Source organism: Rhineura floridana, chromosome 4, assembly GCF_030035675.1.
Source record: "Rhineura floridana isolate rRhiFlo1 chromosome 4, rRhiFlo1.hap2, whole genome shotgun sequence".
Classification (NCBI taxonomy): Eukaryota; Metazoa; Chordata; class Lepidosauria; order Squamata; family Rhineuridae; genus Rhineura; species Rhineura floridana.
Window position 1 is genome coordinate 68,871,008 of NC_084483.1, and position 26,653 is coordinate 68,897,660.

Below are 26,653 nucleotides of genomic sequence, written 5' to 3' on the forward strand. Positions count from 1 at the left end.
GAATTTATCAACAGTTTTGAATCTGCATGACAGTTACAAGATTATTTACTCTCTGTAACCTCACAAAAATATTGGGTTAACCACTGTTCTATAGTGTATGTCTGATATGTAGCGATATCAGATGCTTATAAGATGCTTATAAGAAAATATGCTACAACTGATGCAAAGGATGAAATATGAGAAGGATCTTCTTGTAGTAGAGAATTGTAGGGCATTTGCTGGTGATCACATAACATAGCAAAATATGTGTGCGTGCACACACACCAAGCTCAGTTCACAATTGGGCTTCTACTACACATTGAATTACAACAAAATTAAGCTGGTAAGCATTATAGAATAGCAGATGCTGTCCTATTTAAATACATATAGCACAATTCTGACTTGTCTTACTCCTAGGTGTGAATGTAACAGACCATGACCTGACATTTAAAAGCCTCTCTGAAGTTCTTCATGATGATGTCACTCCTTTTGTAGTGTCACTGAGGTCCAAAGAGTGCCCAGGTAAATATTGTAGTAACTTGACGAGGCTTTTTAGTTTAACATCAACAATATAGGAAGTATCTCCATAAAATAGTATATTTAGGCTTTTTCATAATTAGTCCTGACAATTATTGTTTCCAGCGAAGTGTTTTCAATAATCTAACATTATCAGTACAATGGCTGTGAAGCAATCAGTTTTCCTATGGGGCTCTTCTCGTGAAACTACTGTCATTTAAATTTGAAACAAACTGTTTATATAGCTTACAAAATTGTTTTTGATTGGTCATTTCTATCTCTGGAAGATACAGATCATTTGTAGATATCTATCTTTAGGAGAAAAAGTTTGGAGAAGTTCATTAACTTTGAGGTATTGTTGCGGTAGGTAGAATCACAGCTGTTTAAGATACAAACATCATGGGTGATACCAAACTAAATCATACTAAGCGTAGACCCATTGAAACCAATGAAATAGAGCCCATTAATTTCAGGAGGTCTATTCTATGACTCAGTTGGGTATCATCCCATGACTTAAAATACTAGCTAGGCCACTGTTCTTTATCCTTGGGTCCCCAGATGTTGTTGGACTACAACTCCCATCATCCTTGACAATTGACTAAACTGGCTGGGGTTGATAGGAGTTGTAATTCAACAACATCTGGGGACCTGAGGCTGAAAAACAGTGAGCTAGGCTCTCCTCCTCCCTTTCAAGTATCAGGAACTGACAGCAAAGAACCTCAGCATTCAAGTCATTTTGCACATGTGAAATTGCATACATTATGCATAGTTTCAAGTATCTACTTCACCATATAATTATTCATCTACTTTAAAAAAAAATGGCAGACAAGGGGAAAGATCCATTTCCTTCAAAAGATATATCTGTTGGATTGAGTTTGAATTCATTCCTAGAAGTAAAATAAAATCTTTTGCATAAATTGGAACTGGGCCAGAAGGACAATCTGATGGTTGAATAGCAGTGCATGGCTTATCTCAAGTAGATCAGTAAATGGCTCTTAATTCTTTCTGTTCAGACTGGTAGAATGCTATTCTAAAACTACACAACACACTATAAGTGTAGCTGAGTACAAAGGGCAATATTTTTTTGCAAGGGAATGGGCACAGGTAAAGAAGAGGATTTGTTTGTTTATTTAAAGTCCTTACATATGAGAGACACAGGAGTTTTGTTGTGTTGTATATAGGCAAGTTACAGGTTTTGTAACATTCCAGACAAAACTCCTAACTACCTGCCCTGTTCTATTGTCTTTTATAAGAGATGCATGTGGTCTGCATATTCACTGTGCCAACCCTGCTGCTTGAGCTTTAACTGGAGGTGCCACAAATCGATTCTGGCAACTTTACATGCAAAGCATAAATTCTACACTGAGTGAAGGTGTTTTAAATTATGCAAAACAAGCACATTTTATGCTAAATTTGAGCATTCTAGGCTGAAGAACTTGGTTTCCCTTTGGTGTAAATTTTGGGTTGCCTTGAAGCAGGATTTGGTTTGGGTTTTTTTGTCTGTTGGATCCACATATAAAATATAGTAAAATGAGTAAGTCATAAAATTGGGTAATTCCTATAAAAATGCATTTTTCTTTTAGAGTAATGCTAAAAAATCTAGAATTTTGATTATTTTAAATATTTGTATATGGGTATTTGTATTATGAAGGCATAAAACACCTGCTGCAGAAGCTGACAGTTCAGCTGATGGGCTGCCATATAGACGTGGACTCATCTGAAGAAGAAGAACATTCCAAGATTTCCCCAAATAGGATACGTTGCTCAGTGGCATCTCTTATTGATTGGTATAGAAACATAACCAAGGTAAGCTTTAGAACTGCCTATTCTAAAGTGTCACTATTTTCCATATTTTGTTCCCACTCCAGAATGTTCCCTGATTTGACCCAAGTGGACAAATAGCTTTCTTTGTGAGGTATAGATTGCATGAAGACCAAAACTGCATTGGATAGATGCAGAGATCCATTTTGAGGATAACTCCCCAGATCCCTTTAGGATCTCCAATTGCGTTCAATTAGTAATGCTCAATTACACCTGGTAAAGAGAGAAAATATTATGTCATGGTGTTCATAAACGTTTTTGTATTTATATGTCACCAACAAGCAAGATCTATTAGGCAGTAAATATTAGGAGATTTTTCCTCCCTCTGGTTATGTATATTTTAATTTTTTGGAAAGGTAAAAATAAGATTGGAATTTTAATCAATAGCAATAAAGTATTTGTTTTTCTTCAATCTAGTGATTGTTAAATTGCAGCTGCTGCTTTTATTTATTTACTTTTTAAATGGTAAAGGTAAAGGTGTCCCCGCACTTGTAGTGCGAGTTGTTTCCGACTCTTAGGGTGATGTCCTGCGACATTTACTAGGCAGACCGTATATATGGGTGGGATTGCCAGTTCCTTCCCCGGCCTTTTTTTACCCTCCCCCCCCCTCCAGCATATGCCGGGTACTCATTTTACTGACCACGGATGGATGGAAGGCTGAGTGGACCTCGACCCCTTTTACCGGAGATTCGACTTCCTCCTTCCATTGGAATCGAACTCCGGCCGTGAGCAGAGCTTCGGCTGCGTTACCGCTGCTTACCACTCTGCGCCACGGAGGGTCTTAATGGTAATAGCTAAAAATAAGATTCATTGTACAAGGAATTACAACAGGAAGTGGGAGACAAAGTACTCTCGTTATGCCTCCACCAGCTCCTTGTGTTGGCTCAGTGGCCAATAAGCTTGATTCCCTTCCCTCTCAGCCATCACCATTCCTCTGAGTTCTGCCTTATGCTGCTAGGATGTTCCTTAGTGGCAAGAGGGCGATAACAAACAACCCTAATCGGTAACTAATTTTGGGAACCAAGATGGGGAGTCAGTTTGATATACACATGTATGCTCTCTCTCACACACAGTAATATATTTAAGCAAGGTGGAACTTACCCTCCACTTGCCCCTCCTTTAGGCTCCTAGGATGTCAACATATTTGCATCCCAAATATAGGGAGTGATGTTCTTCTACAATGAGCCCAAAACATTTTCTTTTGCCACTGTTGGTCTTGCTAAGGTAAACATTTGCACTGCCAAACTTAGCAAGAAGGTGCAGTCTCTACTTCAGGAAGGGGTTTTGTTTGTTTTTCCCAGCTTTGCTTTTAAGTCTGTATTACATTCATATTCCATCTCTCTTCCATGATGGAACTCAAGACTGTCTCCTATCCAGTCATTCATTGTAGACCCATTTAGTTTCAGCCGAATTGCTGCATCATGTGCCTTCAAATCATGCCCCCGGGGCAATATGTTAGGCAAGTGGTTTAATTTTCTTTTCCTGCCATATTTTTCAACATGTGCACTATGACTTGAAGAAAACTGATACTGAAACTCCATGCAAAAAAAGAATGTTCTCATCCAGACATTTGCCGTCTCCTCCAGTTGTAGTTATTTTCAAGGACATGGAAAGTTTCACAACCAAAGTTCTGCAGGACTTCATAATTATTAGCAGGTAATATGATAGGAGATTACAAGAGGGGGAAAGCTGTTCTGTTCCAGTCCATTCTCTACAGGAAATTAACTGATAAGTCATGTCTACATTTTTCACTGTTTTATAGTAAGTACAGATGCGCATTTGGGTTACTTGTTTTGCCAGTGAAGGCTCAACTATAGGCTAGGAGGTGCAGTGAAGTGTACAATTCAACTATGGAAGGAGAACTGAAATCCAGTCCTATGCATGTTTGCTCAGAAGTAAACTACTAAGGCTGGAATGCAGTGCACATTTACCTGTGGGTAGTAAGTCCCATTGAACTCAGTAGGACTTTTGTCTGAATAGACATGAATAGAATTGTACTGTGGATTTAGTAAAAAAAACTAAAACAAATTCCTAGGAAATGTGCCTAGAATTATAGCCAAATGGTGTATAAAGAACAACAACAAAAATCTTGGATTTCTGAGCAACTGCTGACTTGAGTTTAAAGTAGAGCTTGCTGAGAAGTAGTCTAGAAATCAAATAAGAATAAGGCCTTGTGTATGAGAGAAATCGCACATCCTCATTCTAAAGTTTCTTTCCTTTTTATGTGAGCATAGCAGTAATGAGGCTGGTGAGCTTGTGTATTTTAAATGCATTTGTTGAAGTGCTAGTATGTATGGACAGCAGCTTCCATAAAGGAGGAAGTGTTCAATACTTCAGATTGGGCTTTTAAAAACCAGGGCATTGAGTATACCATGATTCCACAAAAGTACAGAAAGTATTCACAAAAATGAACACTAGGCACAGAAGTCAGTATCCTAAGACTTTGAAAACAGGCCTGAAAATCAGTGGGCGTTACTGGATGTCTCTCCGAAGTCTTCTAGGACACTGGTGATCAGCACCTCCAGGAGTAAGAACTAAGTTCAAATGTTCTGCACAGCACTTTACCCATCTTCACATCAGCAGAAGTAGGATCAATTAGGTAAATAAACAGACATATGAAAGCTGTCTTTGTCTGCATGATTTACAATGAATTCAGCCTTTCTTGATGTGGAATATTATTTAACTTTTGCTGCACCCAACCTTGTGTGCTGCTGTAGCTCTATACATCATTTCCCACCTTCATTTGAACTCAGAATATGCTTAAAAAGAAAACTTGAGCATTTTTCAAAAATATTCCTACTTTCAGTACACAGTTAAACTGTTGCTCCCCAGACGTAGTTGGACTCCAATTTTCCAGATGACTAGGACAAGGTGCTTGCGACAATGCGACCAGCAATATGTTCTCTTGACCCTTGTCCTCCTTTGCTTATTAAAGCTTGCTGAGGGGGTATGACCGAGTGGACCCAGGGTGTGGTTAACGTGTCTTTGAGGGAGGGAGTGGTCCCAGCTACTCTGAAAGAGGCAGTGATCCAACCACTCCTGAAAAGCCCACCCCGGACCCATTGGTTTATGACAACTACCGCCCACCTCTTTAGGGAAGGTGATTGAGAGAGTTGTGGTGGAGCAATTGCAAGTACTCTTGGATGAAACAGATCATCTTGACCTGTTCCAATCTGGGTTCAGCCCTGGTTATGGGACTGAATTGGCCTTGGTAGCCCTGATGGATGACCGTTATCAGGAGGACAGGGGGAGTGCAACTCTTTTATTCTTACTTGATCTCTCGGTGGCTTTTGATACCATTGACCAAGGTACCCTTCTGAGCCAACTTGGTGAGATGGGTATTGGCGGCACTGTTTTACAGTGGTTCCAATCCTATCTCCAGGGTCATTTTAGAGAATAGTGTTGGGCAATTGTCTTTCTTCCCCCTGGCAGTTGTGCTGTGGGGTACTATCTTGTCCTCAATGCAGTGTCCCTCATACAATGTTTAACATCTGTATGAAGCCCTTGCAAGCAGTCATCAGGAGATTTGGGGCAACGTGTCAGCAGTACGCTGATGATAACCAGCTGTGTTTTTCTGTAACATCTGAATCGGGAGAGGCTGTGCAAGCCCTGGACCAGTGCCTGGACTTGGTGGTGGTCTAGATGAGAGCCAGTAAAATGAGTCTGAATCCTAGCAAGACAGGGGCACTGTGGGTTGGTGGTTCCCGAGTTTAAATAATTGGTCAATTACCTGCTTTGGATGGGTTGTACTCTCTCTGAAAGAGCAGGTCCATAGTCTGGAATGCTCCTGGATCCATCCTTGTTGCTAGAGGCCCAGATGACCTCAGTGGCTAGGAGAGCCTTTTTCAGTTGTGGCCATTTCTGGACCAGGATAGCCTGACCGCTGTTGGCCATGCACTGGTAATCTCCAGGCTGGATTACTGTAATGCACTCTGTGTGGGGCTGCCCTTGAGGTTGGTGTAGAAGCTGCAGCTGGTGCAAAATGGGGCAGCATGACTGCTCACTGGGGCAAGATATTGCCAACATGTCACCCTGCTGCTGAAAGAATTGCACTGGCTGCCCACTTGCTACCGGGTCAAGTTCAAGGTTTTGGTGTACAAAGCCCTATACAGCTTTGGACCAGGATATCTGAAAGACCATCTTACCCCTTATATACCCAATCAATCACTGCTCTCTGCAGGTGAGGGCCCTCTGCAGATACCATCTTATCATAAGATTCATTCTGTACAACATAGGGAACAGACCTTTAGGGTTGTGGCACCTACCTTTTGGAATTCTCTCCCCTGAAATATTACACAGGCACCATCTGTTATCTTTTCGGCACCACTTTCAGTGAGCTTTTTAAGTAGAGACCTTATTGGACCCTATCTCAGTCTGCATCTGTGTTGGAATTACTTTTTTAATGTTTTTAAAGCTGTTGCTTTTTGGAAAAAAAGATGTTTTGTTTGAATATGTTTTAGAGTGCTTTTTATTTGGATTCCTGCATTGAGCAGGGGGTTGGACTTGATTGCCTTATAGGCCCCTTCCAACTCTACTATTCTATGATTCTATGACCTTGGGCTCCTACTGGCAGGAAGGGTGGGATATAAATTTTAAAATAAATAAATTAATATTCACACTCTCATCTGCTCTAGCCAGCATGGCCAGTCATCAGGGATGATAGTGTCCCAAGACTACAGGTTCTCCATTCCTGCTGTTGCCTTGGACTGTGGATCCTGCATTGAGCAGAAGTTGGACTAGGTGACCTCCAATCATAACTCTGTGGTTCTATGATAACTAGACCAGCCCAGCTTAACTTGTAACCATTGAACTGAACACAGTCTATTAACCTTATTATGGCAGCCAACCAGAGATAAAGTTCCTGTTTCTAATGTCTGCCTGTGGACTATCAAACACCTGGCAAGTTACAACATATGGCTGGTGAGCTCCATTCACTTTGGTATATCTCAAGTTGTACATCTGAAGTTGTACATGCCTGAACTATAATGGCCAAGAAGCTTTAAAGGCTTCATTCGACACAATGAGAGGGTGAGAATTCTAAAGTTATGCTGTTGCTTACTTCCTCATTAGTATTACAATCACGGTTTGGTTTGAGTCTACATGGGGCAATGTACTCTTCTGATCATTGCATACAAGTTTAATGTTTTCCCTCCTGTCTCTCTAACTCTCTCTCTCTCTCTCTCTTATGTGCCCTAGTCATTGTATACATGAATTCCCACTGGTACTTGTTTTTGGAATTGCCACCTCTCCAATGATCATCCACAAGTTACTCCCTCACTCAGTTTCCTCTTTGTTATGCATAGAGCTCTTCCAGTCTCTTTCCTGCAAAGAGCATTTGACTAAAGCAATTGACAAGGTAATTGCCTTTATTTAACTAGAAAGAAAAATGTGGATTATATTAAACCATTTGGCAGGGGTAGGGAACCTTTATAGCTCCTATATCTGACCTCACTCAGCTGGCCAACTTTGACAGGTCGATGGGGCAACCCATCTGTCAAAATCTCTTGTGCTGGGTTCCCAAGCTCAGGAACCATTGCACAAGGGCATTACCAGACGTATGCTTTGCAGGCCTCTCCGCGCTGCCTCTTTCCATCTCCAATATTGGAGGTGGAAAAGAGCCATGAGGGGCAGCTTTAAAGAGCAGTCCTGGGAGGGAGAAACTGTTTCCATTCCACTTTAAGCTCCCGATGGTTCCTTTGAAGTCCTGCCCTTACCCACCCTGCACCTGATGTCACGTATGATGCCAGGTGTAGGACGGATGGGAATGATTTCCCCAAAACAGCCTCACAGGCCTAGTGGGCCATGTTTGGCCTGTGGGCCAGAGGTTTCCCATCCCTGCCATATGGTACAAGTCAAACTATTGGTTGTTGAAACATGTTGGGAGAATTTCCTAAAGCAGGAGGGTCAGTGCTGGATTTGATCTGGCAATGTACGCATTCCTGTATTTTAATCTACCAAATCATGTAACAAACTGAAAGGGGCATGAAGTTTTAATAAAAGTTGTCTGATTTTTAAAAAGGCAGTTGACAGGGTATGCTGATTTAGTAGGATAATCTGAGTGAAGTCCTTCCGTTGAAATTATGGGACTTAAAAGTGCTTAACTTTGACTTAATTATTCAGTGGTTATCCAGCCAGAGACCTTGGGACAAGCTAGATATTTAAATAAATTATGCAATTTCTGATGCAGTTGCTTTTGTCTTCAAGTTGATTTGCTTTTGCTGTTCCTTTTTATATCTATTTTTCAAGCTTTCTGCTTGGAGGGGATACTGTCCGCGTTGGCTGTGTTCGTATATCACAATAAGCCAGAGTTGCTATTTTGTTGTGATTTACTGGGAATGAGCAGCACACTGGAGCATGCTGCCTCAGCATTCTCCTGTTGCTTCTCCAGTACTGCTTGCCAGCCTTAAACCATGTTTTTATTGCAGACTTATGAATTAGCTAGCAACAAACCAGAACTTTGGGATCAGATGTCATGGGAAGTCAAGCTTAATTGTGATCTCCTTTTTTGTTTCTCCTGCTCATCCCAGGGGAGAATAAAAATGGGAACAATTTGGGCAGCATTCACCAGCATACTGTTTTCCAATATAGCACAACAAGCCAGCAACCGTGGCTTCTTGTGATGTGCGAAGGTACCCAGCATTTTTTCTGCTAGTGATCTCTTACACATTACAGAAGATTCTGGGGCACACACAGCTGGTTTACAACATGGAGCTCTGGGCAGGACCTTTTAAGTCTCTCTTCTTCCTCCCTGCCCCCCTCTCTGCATATGAATAGAGACTATTCTCTAGAAAATGCCCATTATCCTGTACAGTGCAGGGAAATGGTGGTGGAATTCAGAAAAGTTTGTTGTCCAGTTCTAAGCTCATTGAGAAACCTCCATTATCTTCAGAAGAATTCCAGGATTCCATAAAATAACCTTTGAAAACTGTTGTAATATTTGTAATCTTTTTTTAGATATTTTTTGTTAATCTTTACCTTTCTTTACTTCAGCTACTTCTGACAAGCCAGTTTCCCTTTAAACTTAGTGAGAAAGTTCTGCAGGTGCTAATCAACATATTTTTATACCATGATTTCTCTGTTCAGAACTTCATCAAGGGATTTCAGGTAAGCAGCAATGATTAAACTGATTAAGATGAGTTACAGTGCTGGTAATCTTAGGTTTATTACCATATTGTGAAAATTAAGCCAGTTTCTGGATTATAATACCACTGCAGGCTCCAACTGGGTTTCATATGATCGAATACCGGTGGATACAAGAAAATTTTCTGCACATACAAAACTGGCCTAGAAAGGAGAAGAACCCTTTTCTTTGACATCTAGTTTTCTGTGTGCAGAGTAATCACCTTTTGTGCATTCAATCATGAGAGTCCTGACCTGTAGTCAGAAACAGCAGGTGAGCTCATAAATCTGAATGAACTGGTACTTTGTGGGAGTCATTAGAGGTGGCTGGTGAGGCAGTTCAGTAGACAGAACCACTGGCCCACTGTGTGATAATGAACAGGGATGGGACCGTTCTGCCCTTATCTCTTATTGCTGGGAGGCAGCAATGGGGAGAAGGGTATACCTGCAGCCAGCACTGGGCAAGCGCACCAGGTTCATCTCTGATGGCATCAGCAGCATGTACAGAGGTCGCCCTGTATTGAGCAACTGTGTGCTTGCATAGTGCTGTCTATAATGTCCCCCGCCACCTCCTCCCATCGGTATATCATGTCTGCTAACAGTTTTGTCCAGCAAACTTCCTCACTGGCCAGTGCTACAAGACCTGTTTTGCTGTCAGTGTTGTGCATGTGGAAAATCCATCCCAAATATTGGTACAAAAATTGGGTCTTCTGAACAATAATAAACTTCAGGGATGCTAACAAAAATTGAGAAAACATGGAAGAGAAATAATAGACATAACACTAAATAAGGCATGCATGCTCTAGCTCACTGTTCTGTCTTGCTGTAATTAATGGGGCCTGTATTACTGTAGTATAAAAAATGTCTGAGTTTCCTAAGACTGCAATCTATGGACACTTACATTTCTGTAAGTTCCATTGAACTTAGTGGGATTTATTTCTGAGTAGATATGCACAGAATCGGATTGCATGTCAGGGATGTTGGATAAGGATGATGATCAATTTGAAGTTTTTTTTATTGTTTATTAAAATAATCCATGTTTACCCTCACCTTTCTGTCAAAAAGAATCCATGGCAACTAAGAATAACTTTTTAAAAATTCCCAGCATAACAATGTGGTACAATAAAAAATGAAATGGACTGCCTTCAAGTTGATCCTGACTTATGGGGACCCTACGAATAGGGTTTTCATGGTAAGCGGTATTCAGAGGTGGTTTTCCATTGCCTTCCTCTGAGGCTGAGAGGCAGTGACTGGCCCAAGGTCACCCAGTGAGCGTCATGGCTGTGTGGGGATTTCAACCCTGCTCTCCCAGGTCATAGTCCAACACCTTAACCACTACACCACACTGGCTCTCAGTACAATAAAATCAGGTTTTTTAAAAACCACAAAATAATTTTAAAAAAGCAAAACAGTGACAAAACCCCTAAATAACTGAACACAGTAGCATAGGCAACAATCAGCCAATCAGCCACTGTGGTCCTCTGAAATTACCCAAGTTCTTGCTGCTTGCCAGAAGATGAGCCATGAAGAAGTTAGGTAGGTCTCCCCCGACCCCATTCCATAGTTGCAGTGCCACAATCAGAAATGCGCCGTCACACATACCCACTTTAAACTAAATTATCTTTTTATGTTAGTGCTAACCTCAAGGCTGTCCATTCCCACACACATACCTAATCCACAGTCCTGCATGTACCCTAGTATACATACAGAACCCTTGTGTGCACCCAGGGTTCTCCACTTATTTAAACAGAGGCAGCAAATCAGTGTTTGAAAATAAATGTATGTGTCTCCTTCTTACAATTAAATGAATGGGGAAGCTGCTGAGGGCAACAGAGCTCCATATGTATAATGGAGCTTTTGCGCCTAAAACTGATTGATAGGATACAATTGCTAGTTCAACAGGGGACCATACATGTGTTTAATAATATTGAAATGAAACAACGGGTTTGGCTGATTAATGCCACACAGAGGAAAAAGAAAATAGTAGGAAATGTATGAGTGGAAAAATAAATTTTGTAATCCTTTTAAAAAATGAATCTATAGAGCAATATTTCAACAAAATTATATGAGTCAGGATGATGTGTTTCTGTTCTGCAACATTACAATCTCGGTGAATAGTACTCAGTTATGTATACATTAACAGGCTGGTTTGATAACTAATCCATCTTGTTGTGTACTGAAAATGTATTTTATGATTAACATAATGTGTTCAAAGTAAATAAAGTTGATCGGTAGAGCAGCTGGTTACAGTGGAGGCTGGACAGGGAAGAAAGAAAAAAGCAAAATAGTTGATTATTGGCCTCTGTGAATAATTATTAATTTGTATTTTAGGGAAGCGATTTATGTCCATATTAAAAATGCAATGTGTATGGTTTCAGTTCCATAACAATTATTTAGTAAAATTGATTTAGTAAAATTGCTAACGATATTAGTCTTTTTTTCATGCCTTTTGAAATTTCAGAGTCATTATAGCTTGTGATTACCTTGTCTTCTGCAGCTATCTCTTTTGGAGCATTTTTATTCCCACCCACTCAGTGTGCTCTGCTGTGAGCTCCAAGAAGCTAGGAAGAGAGTAAAATGTTTATCACACAGTCAGTGTGAAAATATTCGAAGACTGCCATCTTTTAGAAGGTAAAGGATGAAATGAATTATTGCTCACAGGCTTGTCTTTAATTGAAATTCTTTTAAAAATTGGGGGTTTGTATATGACTATATATGAAGTGTATACTTGTGTATGATTTCTTTTAAGGCTGTGAAGCTGTATATGTGCTGTGCAGAGTGGACTCTTGTTCTTGAAAATGGCCATAATCCAGTGGATCTCTCCATGCATGGAGGACAAATTGTGTGTGCAGCCAGAGGATACTCTGAGATTTCTGCTGCAACCACTTGCTGTGCTGAAGATGCCAGCTGCATTTTAAACTGAAAATCAACTTTCCTTTATATTAGCATGAAATGGGTGCCTTTGGCAGGCCTTTCTATGTTCAGAGGGTAGATCTTCCTGTGCCTTCCCTTTAGCAATTTGTCCTTTTTCTTCCTTTCATTCCCTAGCCTGAGCTTCCTGTTGCTACTATTAATCATCCAGACCTTTTATCAAAGAGATTCTAATTGAAATAAATGTCGTAAATGAAGCAGATACAAAATTGCTCATGCATATATTTTTTTCCTGAGTGCTGTCTGTTTGTCTTTCTGTCTAATTTGTCACTTAGTACACACAGCCTTGAAAATACTGAGGTCCAGATCTCAACTTCTGTGAATGAAACTGCTCCTTCTATCCACAGAAGGCTTTTGATCCAATCCCATGGTGGAAGAGGAAAGCAACTTTTGTGGTGTGCCCCCCCACTCCCTGTAACCCCTAGCTACATCTCCATTGCTGTTTGAGAGGAGCCTCCAATCCTCTGGAGCAGATTTTGGAGGATACAAGAGGTTGCAGAGGGAAGGGGGCATTGGCAAAGTGTAGTCTCCCCACCCCTTTATGCCAGCAGGAGCAAAGTCTAGATCCAAGCCTTAGTTAACTATTTCACTTATGTTCAAGAAGAAAAATTGTAATGTCCCCTTTTTATTTAAAAACATCCTTGTTTATTACCGTTATTTTTTAAAAAAAATCAAATATAATATCCTTCATATTGTTAGAACATGTTTGTTCCTTGTTCTCCCCTTTAAACAAACAAAACCCTCTAAACCATTAGAGTGATCATTTGAGAAACAGCACACATATTATAAACTGGAAGATTCGTAAGGTTCCAAAATAGTGTAGTCTTCCTCCTAAAGCAAGCCTTTTTTAAGAATAAAAAAGTGTTGTTGTTTTCATTTTCATTCAATCTTTCTCTTCTGCTCTCTTCAGGTTTGTGGAAAGCCAAGTATCAAACAAGCAGACTGTTCTGCTGACAGATGACGAATGTTTAAAGGTAAAATGTAGACTAAAAAACCCCTCTTCAATATATTAAAGCCCTGTTCAGGTGTTTTTTTGCTCCCACACTAAACAACATGAGAGCAAGGAGTGAGGCCAAGGTGTAGCCCTGGCCCCAACATTGCTTGCTCCATCTCATCCCTCTCCCACTGTTCATGCAAAGGTTTCCTTAGAATCTTGAACCCTGATCGTTCAGGGTTGGTATGCATGAATAAGACTTGAGTTTTCCAGATAACTTTAATATTTCTGTGGGGAACCTTTTTTAACTAAAGAGCTGCATTCCATCCAGGCAAATTTCCAGGGGCCGTATGCCAGTGGTGGGTATGGTCAGAGCAGCAAATGGTACATTTTACTTTTTTATAGTAGGCTAGTTTCTATATCCTCCATCCAGTCGAGCAAGAAGCATTATCAGAGCTAAAGCCATGCAAAAACACTCAAAGGAAGGTGCAAAGCTGGGCCAGTGAAGGATGTGGCCTAGACAGATAAGAGGCCTGGGCTGCATTTGGCCATTATGTTATTTATTAGATTTATTAGTCGCCCATCTGGCTGGTTGTCCAGCCACTCTGGGTGACGTACAGAATAAGAACATACAAATACATTAAAACATTAAAATCTCAAACAGTAGTAATAAAACCTAACCCACCCCAAAAGCCTGTCTGAAGAGCCAGGTCTTCAAGGCCTGGAGGAAGCTCATCATAGTGGGGGCATGGTGGAGATCGTTTGGAAGGGAATTCCACAGAGTGGGAGCCACAATTGAAAAAGCCCTCTCCCTAGTCCTCACCAGTCTAGCTATTTTAACTGGTGGGATAGAGAGAAGGCCTTTTGAGGCTGATCTTGTTGCGTGACATCCCTGATGAAGCTGGAGGCGCTGTTTCAGATAGACTGGGCTGAGACCATATAGGGATTTAAAGGTCAAAACCAACACCTTGAATTGGGCCCGGAAAACAACCGGCAGCCAGTGTAACTCCTTCAGCACTGGAGTGATGTGATCTCGCCGGCAGCTGCCTTTGATCAGGCAAGGTGCTGCATTCTGTACCATTTGCAGCTTCCAGACCGTTTTCAAGGGTAACCCTACGTAGAGCGCATTACAGTAGTCTAGGCAAGAGGAGACCAGGGCATGTACCACCGCTGGAAGCAGATGGTTGGGAAGGTAGGGGCGTAGCCTCTGTATCAGATGGAGTTGATACAGTGCCGCCCGGCTCACAGCCAAAACCTGAGCCTCCATGGACAGCTGGGAGTTGAGAATGAACCCCAGGCTGCGGACCTGGTCTTTCAGGGGCAATTGTACCCCATTGAGGACCAGGTCAACATCCTCCAACCCTCCCTTGTCTCCCACGAACAGTACCTCGGTTTTGTCAGGGTTCAGCCTCAGCTTATTCCTTCCCATCCAGCCACTCACCGACTCCAGCCACTTGGATAGGGTTTCTACAGCCAACCTTGGTGAGGACTTGAATGAGAGGTAGAGCTGCGCATACTGGTGACACTGCAGCCCAAATCCTCTGATGATAACCCCCAGCGGCTTTATATAGATGTTGAACAGCATCGGGGAGAGGATGGAACCCTGTGGCACCCCAGAAGTGAGAAGCCAAGGATCCGGAACCTCATCCCCCAATGCCACTCTCTGGTACCTACCCGAGAGGAAGGAATGGAGCCGCTGCAATACAGTGCCCCTTATACCTAACCTCTCCAGACGGTCCAGAAGGATACCGTGGTCAACGGTATCAAAAGCCACTGAGAGATCAAGGAGGACAAGGAAGGTGCATTCGTCCCTATCCAACGCCCTCCCCATATCATCCACCAAGGCGACCAAGGCCGTTTCAGTCCCATGTCCAGGCCTGAAGCCTGATTGAAATGGATCCAGATAATCCGCTTCCTCCAAGTGCACTTGCAACTGTGCCCCCATCCCTCATGTAAAACAGTCTAATGTCATAGAAGAATTACATTCCATTGGAGTCTTTTATATCACACAGTTGATAATGTGAGGCAAAACCATGGGTGGTATTCAGTGCTGGTTCTCCTTAGAGTAGACCCATTAAAGTTGAATGAACCTAAGCTAGACATGTCTATTAACTTCAATGGGTCTACTCTGAGTAGGACTTTGATGAACACAACCCCATATTTTCATGTGGTATGTGTAACCGGCTCATTTTAAGTAGGGCTTGCCTCTTCATTGTGAGCATGCTCAGGGTTATATCCTCCCAGCAGCACAATGCAATGTGTATTCAGAAGTAAAAATTGGACATGGACTGCCTTCAATCCCGACTTATGACGACCCTATGAATAGGGTTTTCATGGTAAGCGGTATTCAGCGGTGGTTTTACCATTGCCTTCCTCTGAGGCTGAGAGGCAGTGACTGGCCCAAGGTCACCCAGTGAGCTTCATGGTTGTGTGGGGCTTCGAACCCTGGTCTCCCAGGTTGTAGTCCAGCACCTTAACCACTACACCACACTGGCTCTCTATTCAGAAGTAAGTCCCACTGAATTTATTGAGGCTTAACTCTTGAGTAAGCATAGGATTGCAGCTTTAGATGTTTATATATTTGCTGAGAAAATTTATGAATATTAGCAAAGTAAACTGGGGTACTGAGGGATAAATGAATTACTGGCTACTGGAGGTCAAGAAAGCTTAGTCTCAGCAGGTCCAATTCTGATTTGTCCAGTGTTTCGCCTATCCTCTTAAGCCAGGACAGGAACAAACAAACCCAATTTAATGCAGGATGTCCAGGAAGACTTAAATCTAATGTGCATTAAAATGCTGCTCTCCTGTCTTAGAGGTGAAGGATTATCTTTGAAAGGTCAGCCGCCTCAAGTCTATGCAGACTTGAATTCATCTTGACAACCATTCGTCTGGTGAAAGACAGAGTAGCAAACAATAGCAGTAAAAGCACTGGTGATTCAGTACCACATTTTTCTGTCTTAGATAAGGCTTTCATAAAACTGAAATTACATCTTTCTTCTTTGGGAATTGTCACATTTTATTTCAAAGTTATAACAGTTGAACATAATAGAAAAAACCTGTCAAAAACAGCCCAACACCTTCAAAGAGAAGGCCATAGCACAAAATTATCTGTCAGATGTATCCACTAAATTTAAGGGAACTGACACACAAATTGATTTCTTCCTTAAATCTGCAAGGGGTGAAGTTCTCCAAAGTAAAATTTGTGTGATAGGATATAAGATCAGATCAAATAGTTGTGCAAAAATTGAACAAATGGACTATCTCCTCAGAATACTAGCTTCTTTCATCTGTGAATTATAAGGAAATTTGCCAGGCTTTGTTATGGCACTAAGTCTTCAGTCTCTGCCAAAGATTTATGTAGTCTGTTATTCCCTATACAAGGGCAGGCATTAAGGGCTTGACTATCTGTGCACATACTTTTTCATTTGTTGATTTTTATAGAAAGAACAATGAAGCTCATTTTAATCGGGAGACAAGAAGGTTCAGCTTCACACACGCAGAGGCACAGCTTGTTGTAGTTGTCAGGCAACCTCAAAAACAAATGAAGTTACTATAAGTTGTTGTTAGTCACAACTAACTCAAAGCCCATTGATTTCACTCTTAGAATGGCCAAGTCTGAATCCAAGCCATTAAAAATGTTGGCCTTGTGAAATGATATTACCAATAGTTTTAATTTTAAAGTTGCTCATGTCATACATTTAGAAGCTTCACAGTTTGAGAATAGACTGCTTTATTTAAAACTTCTTATTTTCTGCCTTAGGATAGTATACCTTCTTAAGAGGAGTCTATGCTTGTACCTTTATACCAAATTGGTGTAAAATAATAGTAGTAAATTGGGGAGAATAGGAAAAGCTGTGGCTTTCTCCCTACTTGTTTGTTTTATTTATTTATTATTGGATTTATATCCCGCCCTTCCTCCAGCAGGAGCCCAGGGCAGCTTTGTTGCCATCCAGTGGTCTAGACCAGTGCTTCACAAACTTTTTTTCCTCCATGGACCACTTGAAAAGGGCTGAGGGTCTTGGCGGATCCCTTAGTGATTTTTCTGCCTGTTGTAGCAGTTGTAATGTGCTGTACTAGATGCTATGTTATTTTTAATAATACAATTAAAAATCAATCCAAATATTCAGTGCGATGGATGTGTCTCTTGTGTCCATCCTGCTTATCTTCCGGGCGGACTGCCAGATTCAAAGAAGGATGGAGCAGCTGCTGCTCCTGACATTTTTCATAGACATGCTGCAGACCACCAGCATGGGAAACCCTCGTCTAGACATTGGGGTTACTCTCCTTTGCATCCACTAGGAGGCAGATTCTTAGAAGAAAGATTGGCCCAGGAAGCACCTCTCACTTTTTCTCTAGGGCCGGTCTTTCTTCTGCATCCACAGTAGCTTTACTTCTATGGCAGGTGGTTATGGTGGGCAGTATTCAACTACTGTGGCATGTTATTGCAAGGATTTCCGCTTGCATAATGGGACTTCCCCCACTCTCCTCCCCTTGCCCTCCCTCATATCTGCTCCAGATGATTGGGGGAACCCCTTGAAAAGATTTAGGGGGCAAGTTGGGGGAGGAGAGAGGGAGAATATTCCATTGCACGATAAATCCTTGCACTGATGAAAGAAGAGACTTGCTGAATTCCACCTATGATTTGTTCATAATAAGCAAGCATATATAAATGGAGTTTGTTCTCCATTGCAGAATATAAAGATCATCTTTGAATCATCATCAGAAGAAAAAAAGGCAGTCATCAGAAGTAAAAATTGTTTTTAGGGGTCTCAGTAGGCAGAGAATGCTAGACTGATTCTGTGACTATGCATAGATGACAACCTTAGGAATGGATTTGATCTTACCTTAGTCTAATACATCAATAGAGTAGATTGGACATTTTCAAGATTATTCTGTAGAGGACAATAAATCTTTTTTTCAGATGAGATTCTGAGCATTGCAGCATGGCTTCTATGGCTGTAATCCTATATACACTTACCTGGAAGTAAGTCTCATTGAACTTTGAGTAGACGTATCAAATTGTGCTATAGCTTTTACAGTTGGACTGTAGGCTCTCTGTTGATTGCTGTAGCAAGTAAAAGACTAATCAGGCATTTTCTTTTTATCATTTTAGGAAACAACACAAGCATTGCTGCAAGACCTGGATACTTACCATGAAAACTATTTTCCAATTTTGCGGTGTCTTCACGCTTTCACATCTTCTCTTCCAAAGTATCCATTAGGCAAACAAGTGTGTACATTTTTTTTCTGTTTAATGTTTCCACATCTTCAGTGTGAATTCAGTTTGCAATCCTCCTGCTGCTGCTTCACACTCTCTGCAGTACAGCCAAGCACTATTAAGTTTACTTTTCTTGTTACTGTTAATATCACCAAATATAGTATATACATCATGTATACATATATGTCCATCTTAGTGTCATCTTGACTCTGAAGTGAGCGTTTAGATGTTTAGACCTTGTTAGGTCTAAATGGAAGGGCTCCAAGTGTATGACGCAGATTTTCAGGGGCTGCAGTGGGAAGGGGGATAGGCAAACTCACCATCCACCCATGGGAGCATCCAGTTTGCCGAGTTCTATTCTGCATAACTCTGGATCAAACTCATTAAGATTTGGACCCATCTGATTGCTTTGGCTCCCTTTTGAAAGGGAGTTTCCAGTTTCAATACTGGAAACTGCACTTTAGTTAAGGGGCTAGGAAATAAAAGGTACATTTCCCAGTCTGTAGTTTACATCTGCCTATATCCATTATTTTTACTTTTTCTTACTGTCAACTTCAACTGCATTGGTTTACTTTGTAATTTGACTCCTGGGCTACAAACATTACCCCCCCTTTTTTAAAAAGATCTGAATGGTGTTGAGTCCCCCATGCTTGAAGTCAGTGAGTTCTGAGGACTCCTAGCTCTTCAGAAAAACAGTCCTGTGATAACTTAGCCCTTTTATTGTAGATAAAAAATGTAAATTTTAGTCCACTTCATGTTTGCAAAACATTGCCTTTCATTTTACAGATTACAGAGTTATATTGCACGTGTTTGGAAAAGAAAGTATGGGAAACAGAAGAATATGAGTCAGCTATTCAGCTGGTGAGGTAGCCTTCTTTCCATTTTTTTCTTGTGTTTTAAATATGTAAAATGCCTTCATCTGCTATTCAAGAAGAACTTAAGGCTCTTAAGAATGTTGCCAAACAGGAAGTTTTTTGGAACTGACCACATTGTTTCTCCTAGATAAAATGGATGTTTTTAATTTACATTTCTATTATTTACAGTGGAGTCGCCAGCAGGGATACAGAGCCAAACTCTATTTTTTCATTCATGCTAAAATAATGCTTTGAGGAAACCATTCAGCTCTTGGATCTGCTCATTATGTCCTATTACATTTTATCCCCAAACATGCCCCCCCCCATTTTAGGATGATTGCAAACCAGTGAAGTAAATAAGGCTAAAATTCAGTGATTGTGCCAAGATTGAGAGATTCTGAATGTGGATGTGCCTCCTCCAAGTCTGAGACTCTATTGTCTCTGCATCACTCTGGCTGTCATTGATGTGTGTATGTGTACATGTGTGCTTTCAAGATATCAAGATTTTGAGGGTATGGTTTCCATTTAGAGGTTTGTGCCTTTCACACCTAGCTAGCCTTGGTGACTGTTTCTGTGTAATTTCTGTAACAAGAGTGGCATGAATATAGCCTTTGCCCCACCCAGGAACCCTCCAGATAGCAGTCTCATGTTGAAAAGTAATGTTATCTTTACCTAATGTGTCGTGTGGCTTTAGAAAAATGTGCATAATTCTGATTTTTTAAGATGTGAAGCCTTTGTTTATTGTGATGATTTTTGCTGTGGAACTGCAAAGCCAAAGGGAACCATGCTCTGGCTTCATCCATTATTAAGAGGATGAAAGGCTGCCAGATTATATGTACAGAAAGACATGGATGCTTTCTTGTCCAGAACAGATGATAATGCTGAGATTGTGTAACTTCAAGAAGTAGTAACTCCATTTGTTTTTTCTTCTTCCCTCACCATTCATGTTTCCTTTAGTATTATGTCTTACTAGATTGTAAGCCTCTGGCCATGGACTGTCTTGCTCCTCAGTTTCTCTAGAGAACTTTGTGAATTTTAGGAGACTATAAGCTAAACATAATAATAAATAATTTGTATTAACTGAAAACATTGCCAGATATATTTGAGAATACTGATCTTTTTTTAAAAAAAAATCCTGGCACATTTCTGTCATTTATATCCTTTTCATGGTCTGAAATGAACCAAGAAGGGAAAATATACAGTGCCTTGCAAAAGTACTCAGACCCCTGACCAATGCTCTCATATTACTGAATTACAAATGGTACATTGTAATTTCGTTCTGTAGGATATTTTATCTGGAAACACTGAAACTCAAAATCAATTATTGTAAGGTGACATTGATTTTATGTTGGGAAATATTTGTAAGAAACATAAAAAACTGAAACATGTTGCTTGCATACGTATTCAACCCCTGTGCTGTGGAAGCTACCAGTTTACACAGATGAAAGAAATTGCCCTATCAAGGACACAGTTACCTTAGCATTGGCCTCCACCTGTGAACCTTTAAAGTTGCTGTCACGTTGTCAGGATAAAACCCCCACTGTTGAAGGATCATTGGTCTGGCTATGGATCTGAAGAAAATGAAGCCCAAAGAGCATTCTGCAGAAGTGAGAGATAATGTAATACAAATGCATAGATTAGGAAAAGGGTATGAAATAATATCCACGTGTTTGGATATCCCAGTGAGCACAGTTGGATCAATAATCAGGAAGTGGAAACTGCATCAGTCCACCCAGGCGCTGCCAAGAAAAGGCTGTCCCTCAAAACTCGGTGTTCAGACAAGAAGGAGACTTGTGAGAGAAGCCACAGAGAGGCCAACAGTCACTTTGAAGGAGCTACAGAGATCAGTGGCTGGGAGTGGAGTAATGGTGCACCAGTCATAGGACTGGCCTGTATGGGAGGGTGGCAAGAAAGAAGCTGTTACTCAAAAAGTACCATCTGAAAGCACGTCTGGAGTTTGCCAGAAGGGATGAGAGTGCCCCAGCTGCGATGTGGGAAAAGGTTTTATGGTCAGATGAGACCAAGATAGAGCTTTTTGGCCAAAACTCAAAGTGCTATGTGTGGCTCAAACCTAACACTGTACATGCCTCAAGACATACTATCCCTACAGTGAAGTATGGTGGTGGCAGCATCATGCTGTGGGGATGCTTCTCATCAACAGGGACTGGGCATCTTGTTAAAAGTGGGGGAAGGATGGATGGAGCAAAATACAGGGAAATACTGCAAGAGAATCTGCTTCAGTCCACTAAAAACTGAAGCTTGGGAGGAAATTCACTTTTCAGCAGGATGATGATCCCAAGCACAAGGCCAAAGCAACACTGGAGTGGCTCAAGAACAAAAAGGTGAATGTCCTACAGTGGCCCATTCAAAATCCTGATCTCAATCCCATTGAGAATCTGTGATGCTCTTTGAAAATTGCAGTCCACAAGCAATGTCCAACCAATCTGAACCACCTGGAGCAAATCTGCCAAGAAGAATGGGCCAAAATCCCTCTGACACTGTGTGCAAAGCTGTTACATACCTACTCCAAAAGACTTAAAGCTGTTATTGCAGCAAAAGGTGGCTCTATCAAATATTAATGTGCGAGGGTTGAATACCTATGCAAGCAACATGTTTCAGTTTTTTGTTTCTTACAGACATTTCCCAACATAAAACCAATGCCACCTTACAATGCCACCTCACAAGTAGCATTTCAGGAGCCGTGTTGGAAGAAGAAAATCTGCAACCCCTCCTCCCATTTGTATCTGAAAATATGCTTTTCTGCATGAGCCATTTTGGATCCTGGCCAATGTCGCTGACTCAATACAACACTCAGTACCAAACTAACACTTTTTAAAGCAATTAGGTGCTTTAAATTAGGTGGTGGTTCCAGAATGTAATGCAGAGGCTGCAGTTCCCCCATACATTTGTGAGCAAGATTTGATATTCATTTTGATTCTCATTCAGCAATCTAGCACCAAAAAAGTTGCATGAATGATTGAGTCCCCAAGTAACATTTCCATTGAAATGAGTGCATTCAAAATTTTCTGTGAGCTCTTGGAGTTGCATCAGAAATTGTCCACAGTTTTGTAACTCTTAAGTACCTGGGGAGTAGTGTGCTCTATAGATATAAAGTTGTATCCAATACTGGGCAAGTGGGATTGCATTTACTTACAGGATGTTCCCTTCCTCTTCTCTCCATGACCCTCTCCAAAATCTGCCCCAGCCCTCTGGAGCAGTTTTTTAGTAGTTCAGGGCCTGCTGCATGGGAGAAGAGAGGAACAGGGAATTCCATTGCACAAGCAGAAGTCTGTTGCAAAAGTGAACAGCACTGTTGGATACAACCCATACATTTAAATGGTTTTAACTTTTTAGTCTAAATAGTCAACAGCCTAAAGAACAAGACTAGTAGCTTGAAAACTGTTATGAGTTCTCTTGCCTTTGCAAAAGGCTAGACAAAAGGTTAACTATCCTGCTAGCACTTCAGTAGGTTTTCTGTTTGTATAATAACTTATTAAAGCTGTTAGGATGGCTGTTGTTTTTCAGGATGTTGGCTAAGGATGAGTTAGTGGAGATTCTTGAAAAATGTGTGGAGATCGTTGCATCCTCTCCTGTAAAAGATGTTGGAATCCCTTCAGAGAAATTAGAGCAGTACCTGGACCGATTTAGAAATCTTGAAGGTATTTAAGAACTTACCAGCTTGTTGTAGAAATTTAAAGCCCACTCCCGATCCCCTTTCTTACAGAAGAGATTTATCAACTTGGAGAATAACCTCCATAAACAGAGCACTGTTATAAGACGTGCCATTTTGAGAAGAAACTGCTGGCAGACAGAAGAATTCTTGAAATGTTTGTCACAATTGATTCCTTAAGTTTTCTTGGACTATAGAATGATGCGAGAGAAGCAGGATAGTGATTAAGTCTGTGGGTTTCCCAAATTTTCTGGAATAAGTCATCCACATGCCTATTTAATTTTTAGAAAAGGAATTCCTGAACTGATACGCAAATAAAAAAGTGGCTGTAGGTGTTTTTTATGATTGGTTAGTATGCAGGCTTGCAGCAAGATTTATTTCTATAGTTGCCATTGCTCTTTTTCTTCATAGCTGTAGCCAAATCTTTTTTTTTACTGTACTGCTATGTTTTTATACAAGCAGCTTAAGGTAATACCACAGTATATAAATACAGACAGCATAGTGTGTTAAAATAAGATGGACTATTTTTTTGCCATGTGTTACTCTTATTAGATCCACCCTTGCTGTTTGCTGCTTAAACTAAGCATGGCCAATGTTAGTTTTCAGGACTGAATCTGACCAATCTACTCCATAACTGCTACTGAATTAGAATTGAATGCTACGTTTACAAAGCAATGGGTCTGTCTAAAGGCTTCATTAATTTGGTTTTAGGCAAATACCCATTTATAGAGGTTTTGCTTATCTACCACCTATATTGATGTTCCTTTTTAAATTGCTGGGTGTTTTTTTAAACGTTCAACAAGTGTTCTTGCCTTAGTGCACCACACACATTTGCACAAATGCATGCTGCAAATTTATGCATTACAGCAACAAGAATGGAGAAATCTAAGACGGATCCAGAGATTAAACCAACTTCATCTACCCAGAGTAACCAACATGGCCACACACAGACTTCACTTGGGATTTCTGGCCTCTTTCCTTAGCAAGAATATTTATACCTTTTTAAAATGATGCAACTGGAATGGAGAAAAAAATAACTGCAGAAGTGCTTTTGCTAATTGCCCCGTGTGGGTTGTATCTAACTAAGTAATACTTGGAGTAGACCCATTGAAATCCATGGACTTAAGTTAGTTCTGTTCATTGATTTCCGTGGGTCTAATCTGAGTATGACTTAGTTGGAGTCAACCCACTACAATTCAGTTGCTGGCAGAATTCAAGTCAACATTGCAAAAGTGTTTGTAGCTCTTGTTTAAATGAGAGCTGTATTGTGTAGTGGTTTGAATACTGGATTAGGACTATGGATACCAGGGTAGAAATCCCAAGTCAGCCATGAAGCTCACTGAGTGACCTTGGGCCAGTCACTGTCTCTCTGCCTAGTCTACCCCACAGAGTTGTTGTGAGGATAAAAGGGGGAGGGAGAGAACCATGTGTGCCACATTGAACATCTCGAAGGAAAGGTGGGATATAAATGTAACAAAATAAATTGCCTCTATCAGTTATCTAATATGCTTATGATAAAAATGTATTATGTGGTTATTGTTAAATACCACGTTGAATATTATGTATATCAGGTATGGAAAACTCAAATATTTCCAATAAAACAGACTGTTAATGCAAACATACAAATGCAGAATATGCAGAGATAATTAAGGTTGAGTATTTTGTCCCAAACAGAAACTAGCGTGATTTTTTAAAATGTGTGTATATCACAAGTTTTTATATCAAAAACTATTAGCAGTCTGTCAACATTCTTAAAATATATTATCCTTGGAAGCATTATTAGCTGTTCTTAATTATCTGAAGAAATAAATATTTAATATCCTGCATTTGTAAGTAGTACAGTAGCCTTTGGATTCATCATTAACACATTTCTTGTCGATCAGTTCAATATATGCTGCTTATAAAACCTCGAACTATGTTCAAGACTGAAATGTAAATGCTAGATCAGAAAGTAAATGAGATGATGTCTTTCGGGATATATGCGAGATCTAAGGGAATGGTGCAAGGTCCTTATTACAAGGCAGACATGTGGCTTCCAATCCTATATGTTAATTTGTAGCAGAGAAGGAGCTGTTGAGAAGGGGTGCATAACCTTTCCCTTCCCTGTAAATTCTCCCTCATTTTTACCCTGCTAGCTTAAAGACCAGGGGAAAAGGGGGTTTCTAATTGCCCATTGGCTCTTTTCCACCTGTAAGCCCATCAAAGGGTAATGCACAAACCAGAGGAAGAGGATTACTTTGATTTGTGAGAAATAGAGGTTCTGTGGGAAGACTACATGAATTAGGCAATCAGCAAACATGAGGTTTAAATCTGTTAAAGAGCTTAATGCTGCACTTCAAGGGCTCTAGAGATGCGAGAATAGAATTGCAAATATGTGGATATGTGAAGACCCTGAGGAGAACCATATGATTCTTGCCATCAACGGAAATGGGGGGAAATATCCAAATATGGATCAGGAAGCTGTAGCTGAGCTCTGTGTTTTATTTTTATTTGCGTACTGTTAATTCACTAAATCTTTCATGCTTGAGGCAGTAGGAAATAAGCCTCTTTTCTATCTAAAGATTTTACATATAGACAGTGGCGATGAGGGGCAGGCAGAGGGGTTGCAGCCAATGAAGTTCTACTGAGAGTCGACCCATTGAGATTAGTGTGCCAAAATTGGTCATACCAATTACTTTCTACTCTGTGCATGACTTAATTGAATACAACCCAAAACGTGTCTCTCTATGTGGTTTTTTTAAACCGTAAATTAAAATTCCCCGGGAGGCAATGGAACTGAGCTCTTTAGTTTCTGAGAATGTGCCCAATTAGAATTAATATGGGATTAAGTGGTACACAGGGATTTCACAGTCTTGCTGAATATTATCTCTTATTCTTCTTTGAGTAGGAAGTTCTTCAGCTGTCCTGCTTGAATGCAGGAAACTGGTGGGGACAGGGAAGGAAGGAGATTGCAAGCTTCTCAAAAGATATTGTCATCTATTTTCCATGAACAGCGTGCACCTTTCTCTTCTTCATCCTGTGGACAGGCAATGGCAGTTTACTTCACCCTCACATTTTTGTGACTAACTCTGATGCCTGTTTTTATTCTGATAGCAGAAGCCACTGATGATCAGGAAGAGTCCATATCCTCACTAAAAGAGCTTCAGAAAAAGACGGATCTTTATCATCTTCAAAAGGTCAGACTACATATTAGGGATGAAAATATTATTGGTCAATTGCCTGGCCTAATGATATAGGCAATATTGTAAACAGCTTGGGGATCCAAATCAATAGAAGAGAGCAAATTTCAGCATCACAGTTTAGTCTCAAAATTCCAGCATAGTTCAGTGTGGAGAGAACCCAGTGTTCTGCTTCTTCATTTGTTCTTGTCAGAATACGCTGAATTCTCGAACACGCAGATGTTACAACTTATGCAGAAGTGAATGATTGTATAGTTTAATAAATCCGAGAGCAGAACTGCGTTTTGGTTGGCACAAATGTTTTCTCTTCCTCTCCTGCTCTTTAGTACAAAATACTGCAGGATGTAGGTACTAATTGAATTTAACTTTATTTGTTAAAGTAATGTTTATCCCAAGCAGGCCCAGGCTCATTTTCTAAAGTCAGTTGTCCAA

At 40.6% G+C, this 26,653-nt stretch overlaps 1 protein-coding gene across 5 annotated transcripts in view; it reads left to right on the forward strand.

Moving 5' to 3' along the window:
• ORC3 (origin recognition complex subunit 3) overlaps nt 1-26,653 on the forward strand; it is a 64,562-nt gene that overhangs the window by 23,012 nt on the left and 14,897 nt on the right. For 2 of the 5 annotated variants that reach the window (XM_061623286.1, XM_061623291.1), the window contains 11 exons: nt 397-501; nt 2,147-2,301; nt 3,818-3,972; nt 7,513-7,672; nt 9,307-9,420; nt 11,933-12,066; nt 13,277-13,340; nt 18,414-18,530; nt 19,305-19,384; nt 22,898-23,031; nt 26,136-26,218. In XM_061623286.1, coding sequence (XP_061479270.1) covers nt 397-501; nt 2,147-2,301; nt 3,818-3,972; nt 7,513-7,672; nt 9,307-9,420; nt 11,933-12,066; nt 13,277-13,340; nt 18,414-18,530; nt 19,305-19,384; nt 22,898-23,031; nt 26,136-26,218 — 1,301 coding nt within the window. The remainder of the gene's footprint in view (nt 1-396; nt 502-2,146; nt 2,302-3,817; nt 3,973-7,512; nt 7,673-9,306; nt 9,421-11,932; nt 12,067-13,276; nt 13,341-18,413; nt 18,531-19,304; nt 19,385-22,897; nt 23,032-26,135; nt 26,219-26,653) is intronic. The other 3 variants (XM_061623287.1, XM_061623289.1, XM_061623288.1) reach the window with 3 other exon arrangements.